This window comes from Ceratosolen solmsi, unplaced genomic scaffold (genome assembly GCF_000503995.2).
Source record: "Ceratosolen solmsi marchali unplaced genomic scaffold, CerSol_1.0 scaffold23, whole genome shotgun sequence".
Taxonomy (NCBI): Eukaryota; Metazoa; Arthropoda; class Insecta; order Hymenoptera; family Agaonidae; genus Ceratosolen; species Ceratosolen solmsi.
In genome coordinates, this window is record NW_011948430.1 from 2,471,303 (window position 1) to 2,477,195 (window position 5,893).

General features: G+C 37.2%; 2 protein-coding genes across 2 annotated transcripts in view; one reads left to right on the forward strand and one right to left on the reverse strand.

The window, feature by feature from the left end:
- The window catches only part of ClpX (Caseinolytic protease chaperone subunit), a 5,716-nt gene extending 2,942 nt beyond the window's left edge, over positions 1 to 2,774 (reverse strand). The window contains 5 exon segments of the mRNA XM_011501817.1: positions 1 to 144; positions 219 to 367; positions 460 to 705; positions 1,073 to 1,147; positions 2,327 to 2,774. The exon segment at positions 1 to 144 is cut by the window's left edge and continues 15 nt beyond it. Coding sequence (XP_011500119.1) covers positions 1 to 144; positions 219 to 367; positions 460 to 705; positions 1,073 to 1,147; positions 2,327 to 2,528 — 816 coding nt within the window. The 5' untranslated portion in view covers positions 2,529 to 2,774.
- Positions 2,775 to 3,473: 699 nt separating this feature from the next.
- LOC105363989 (serum response factor-binding protein 1) lies at positions 3,474 to 5,285 on the forward strand. Its single transcript, XM_011501818.1, has 2 exons — positions 3,474 to 3,594; positions 3,923 to 5,285. Exons 1-2 carry the CDS (start codon positions 3,568 to 3,570, stop codon positions 5,270 to 5,272), a joined length of 1,377 nt encoding a protein of 458 aa, XP_011500120.1. The 5' UTR covers positions 3,474 to 3,567; the 3' UTR covers positions 5,273 to 5,285.
- The last annotated feature ends 608 nt before the right edge of the window (positions 5,286 to 5,893 follow it).

The following is a 5,893-nucleotide window of genomic DNA, read 5'->3' on the forward strand; positions in this document are numbered from 1 at the left end:
GCCTGCTGACGCTGTGCTAGTTTGCGCAATATTCTGAGTTGGCAAATTATTGTGGATTCTTTTGTAATGATTATAAACAGCGACACTGAGAACTTTTTTTGCATACTCTTGACCAACAACGTGCTTATTCAAATACTCAAAAATCTAAAAAATTCATATTTACAGCAAAACAATTATGAAAACTTTAAAATTGAAATAAAATACACGTTGCTATTAACTTTTTTTGGTGGAGGTGGTGGTTTTCTGTAGAATCCTTGTTTAGATTCTTCGGGTCTTAAAGCTTCTTTAAGACTTCTTTTAGTATCGATTTCAGATAGAACGACAAAAAAGTGGTGACATTTTTCGCATTTCACAAACCTAGTTGAAGCTAAGCAAATAAAAATATATTAAATGCATAATGTAAAGTATAGTTTTACTTTTACGATACAAATAGCTTGGGGTGCATATTTACTAACTTACAGACAAATGTTTCAACATGTGTACAAGGATCACCACACTTTGGACAAATGAGATTGTTTTTCTTGTCACCACCTCCACCCGCTGTACCGACTCCACCTGTTGTACCAACTCCACCTGTTGTACCAACTCCACCGCCACTACTTGTATTACCATCATTACTAGGTGGTGTTGGCTCCGTAGGTGCTTTTAACAATACCCCAGTAGATGCCAAGGTTCGAGATGCAACCACTCTAACTATTTTGTATACTATAAATATAAATACATAAATACATAAATATATATATATATATATATATATATATACGCGCGCGCACGCACGCACGCACGCACGCACGCACGCACACAACCACACATACACACACAAACAAACATATATGTATTCTTTAAACATTAAAATTTTTACTATAAAAAAAATTGGAAAGAATTTATTAACTAATTTTAAAAAATTTTGGGGAAGAAATTTTGTACGTAATTAGAGCAAAAAAGTAGAAAAATATATACAGTTAAAATTTAAAAACACATGCACTCCCGCACGCACGCACGCACGCACGCACGCACGCACGCACACATCTGCTTAGATATAAATAATTTATAAATTACTATAGTCACTTACCATGATTAGATACATGATTAGATGATACTAGACGACTAGCACCGATTAAACAACAACGTACAGAGCTCATGTTATCTATTTACAAAATTAAAATGCTGGTCAGATTAAAATTTTCAGATTGAGCTGAAGTCAAGGTCTGTAACAAAGGTACAATGAGAAATGCATTACAAGGCTGAATAATAACTTGCAGTATTAAGAGTGCACGCGTCATTATAATGTCGTAACCGTGAGCTACGTTATCTAAAAATTTAATTTTTACTTTTATCAGTATTCAATGAAAATATTTAACTACGTGTAAGATTGATTGATGATAAAAAGGGAGAAAGAGAAGAAAAGAAAAAAGAAAAAAAAAAAAAAAAAAAAAAAAAAAAAAAAAAAAAAAAATTACATCTTAGTATGTATTAAAGTTTAACCATTATAATACAAATATCAATATTTACAAGAACATCTCGTCGCGTATGCTAGGATGTATTTTTAAATGGATAAATGTAGCGACGCAAAAGATAGCATACTTATATATCTATTATGTTTATGAAAAGTGCAGCACACAATGGCGAATTCACTAACCTGCAGGAATTTATAAAGATAATAGACTCACGAAATGTCGCGGGAATCAAGTTTGAATTAATAATTAACCGATGAAAATGGATTTACAAGCAGCTCTCATGCTTTTAACAAAGTCAAAAATTATTGTCAATTTCAAATTTCTTTCAAAAAAATTCATCAAAAGCTGACATATCAAAAATAACCTTGAGAAACAATGACGAGAGCAAGACAGCACCAAAAGAAAAATAGCGAACATATATAAAAGGCACAGTCAATAAAATCGGATGCTCATGATAAAAATTAATAATAATGTGACTTCAAAACTACGCGACAATAGCGAAAAGCGACCGAAAGTGCAAAATGAATAAATCGATAACTATTTCAATGTTAATGAACGCTTGGCTCTCGGGGCTATTTTGTAACATGTAATCCACGAGTAACTCGCGTGTCTCGTTCGTCTTCATTACAGCTGTGCACAATTTTACAAAAAGTAAAAGTAATTTACTCCCGTCGCACGACGCATAATGCACTTCTCGGCCAATTCAAATGCAAAGTGGAACGATAATCCAAGTGCCCTAATGACTTATCGATTAATAATTAACGCGCACATACGCACCCTCGCCAAACTTTGTTCACGCACACCGATACATTATTGCAACAATAAATGCGGATAGTATCGTTATAGAAGGGAAAAAAAAAAAAAAAAACCTTGTTGATGTTCGAGGCCGTGGTTCAGCTGTTTAAGTTCCTGCGCACCAAATTGCACTGATCTCGTTACTCCACTCCACTTTACCACAAAGAAGTGTTTAACATAGTGTGTAAACATACGCAAATAATGGCCTATACGCGCGCGTATGCATACGCATACATGTACATATATGTGAGCGCGCGCTCGACTATATATATGCATATAAATGTCTTCAAATAATAATAGTAAATACGTATATCTAGTATTTTGGAGGATATCGGGCCTCCTTTTGCACGACCTACTGCTGCTAACCGATGCGCCACCTACGCAACGTGACGATACATATTTTCTTCGCTATAGTTACAATCAATCCCGCCTTTTTTTTTTTTTGCTCTCTCCTACTCTGCCAAACGCGCCTTTATCGCCACGAATAACGAATCAAAGTCGCCGTCGCGATTGCTCTCCCTTACTTTTGGAGGGCCATTCGCTACCCCCAATATCAGCCTCGTCCATTGCAACGACGACAAGGATAGATAGGCTCGACCGAGTGCCATACTCAATTTCGGCTCGAATTCAAATTTCAAATTTGTTATTAACTTCGGCTGTTGGTTGGTTTGGCTTCTGCTAGTGTAAGCGACGTGTACGACGTGTCACGATGGGAAACTAAATTCCCCCCGGGTGGGTGAGGGGGGGGGGACGATGCCATTCGATCATTAGGGCGTTACGCGTCGTTTGGCTCGAAGAGTCGCCGCCGTCGCCGCCGTCGCCGCCGTCGCCGCCACCGCCACCACCACCACCACCACCACCACCACCACCACCACCACCACCACCAACGCTACCGCCGCTGCTGCCATCGTCATCGTCATCATCATCATCACCATCACCATCACCATCACGGCCACCGTCACCGCCACCACGAGACCTCGGATGGCCGTGGCACATTGGCCATTTGTTGGTACTAAGGCGCGCTACTCTATCCCCATTATCACTGCCGAGCACTTCTGCAATTTGGGCGGGCGCGCGGTCTACGGGCATTCGTTTGGATGTGGTATTTATCGGGCATTAATTCGAGGGAGGCCACCACAGACGGATTTGATCCACGGATCAAAATCTCCTGAATTTTAAGGACAGAGTGATTGTAGCGAGCCAACCACTGCTTTCCCTCGTCTCAAGGCGATGCCCGTCCCCGACGCCTAATCCACATGCTTGAGTCGTACCATTAATCGCTTGCCGTTTAAATATAAAGCCGCGTGCTTGCGCAATGGATAAGGCTAAAATTAATAACGAGGTAAGTCCTATTCTCTTAATGTTAAATATAATTTTGCGATCAGCTTAGCCTAGCTGCTATTATTAATCGGCCGCGCCTCTTATCGCCACTTATCGTATCCAATGCGCTTAGTCAAGGTTATTAAACTCTCGTAATTATATCCGGGATTTTTCATTGGTGAATTATGGTCGTTAATTATTTTACAGCGCATAGTTGACGAATATTCGACGATATGTCGGGCATTATCGTGTATTATCGTGCGTCGGATACGCGTTGGAGAGAGGCTGCCTTTTAACATAACCAAGAAATCAGCATCAACGAGGTAGATACACTGTCATTATTATTTCAGATAATACTTATGCGGAAGGATGTCGGTCAGGTACGAGGGCAGCTTATTAAGAAGCTTACGAGGGATTCTCTCAAGTTACGACAAAAGAAAGGCACGGAGGCGCAGCGGCTGAAAAACTTAAGAAAAGCGAAGAGAATGATAGCCGAGATTCTTGAGATTAAGAAAATAAAGAAGGACGAGATTACGAAACTCGTGTTGAAAAATACATTGGCATTGAATGAAGTTCTTGGCGATAGCAATTCAAAGCCACTGACTCGTATTATAGCAAGAATTGGAAATCACAAAAGCTTTTCGACCAAAATAAGCGAATTCAAAAGTAAGTATCCTAACTATATGAATTTCTTAGGGCCGGGAAGAAAGCTTAGGGCAAAGCTCGAACGAAAAGGCCTATCGACGATGGAAATTAATAGTAGCGAGGATCCCGGTGCTATTGTCGAGAATGATAAATCCAAGGAAATGGAGCGTACGGTGGCCGATGAAGAAAGCGACGACAGTGTAGAAAGTGGCGATGATTCGAATGGGAACGATAGTAAATGTTTGGAAAATAATGACATAGGCAATGCCGATAGCGAAAATGAAAGCGTAATGGCATCGGACTGCGAGAATAATGATATAAACGAAGAGGCGGTGGAAAATAGAGTAGACGAATCGGAGAGAGAAACATCATTGGCTGAGAAGTCAATGAAAATTATGGATAATACGGAAAAGTTGAAGGATTCGAAACCTGAGGTTACAAAGAAACCGACTGACGTTCTTAAAGCAGTTACTAAGCAAGCCATTGTTAAAAGACTTGAGGATCTGCTGTTAGAAGCTGATGATAATTCTAAGTTGGATGACAATTTGGAAATTAGTACAGAATTTGTTGAAGAAAGCATCGATGTTAAAAGGGAGATAGATTCTTTCTTCTTAATGGAAGATGGGGAAACAAATTATTTAACTTTAGCATCTTCTACGAATAATTCGGTTAATGCGAAAGGCAATTCTAACAATAATAATACAAGTAAATTTCACAGGCAAAGGTTTCAGCAAGATAGTAATAATTCCTTCGACCGAAAATTTAGGAATAACGATTACCAATTCAATTCCAATAAATCTAATACAAAGTGGAAACATCAAAACAGAATCCCAGGACCGTACGAACGGGAAAACAGAAGAAGTAGAAGAGCCCTCAAACATTTTAATAACGATTACAAAGATGATTCGAATTCCGATAAAAGATATTCAAAATCTAATTTTGAAGAAAAAAGTAATAATACGCCTTTACATCCATCGTGGGAAGCTAAGAGAAAACAGCAGGACATTTTGAAGCAAGGCTTTCAGGGGAAAAAAATTGTTTTCAGTGATACGTAAAATAGCATTTATTACGTTATTCATTTTGTAATATATTTTGTACATATATTAGTTATTTATAAAATAAAATCGGAAGACAATCTTCAATTTTTTCTTATTTTCTTTTTAACATTTATTATTGCTGCAAGTAGAAAGAAGGGAATTTTTAAGAAATAAGATTTTAAAAATTATTATTTACTCTGCGAACTTACAGTTATATTGTATATGCGTAGGAAAATAGGTTGAATTCTATTTGAATTCAATTATACGGATGCTTTTATTTAACTTTATTTAATTTTGTGCTCTAGGCACTATACTAAGAACTCAGTACCGAGAATAAAATGAAATAAAAAAGAACAGAAGAAGAGACAGACCGAAATATTTTGAAACAATTGTAAATATCATGTATTTGCATTCTGTTGTAATTTTTTGTTGTTTTATTGTTTTTCTTCAATTATAATTATTATTATAATTATTATTATTATTATTATTATCATCATCAATATCATCAACTTGGTTATCAATCAAAGAAATGGTAAAAACTTTTATTTACTCTGAAATGATTAGTTTGCATTGCGAATAACATTGTTTGGAAAGTAACGAAATATACAAAATTATAATGGACGGGAATGCGGAAGAGCT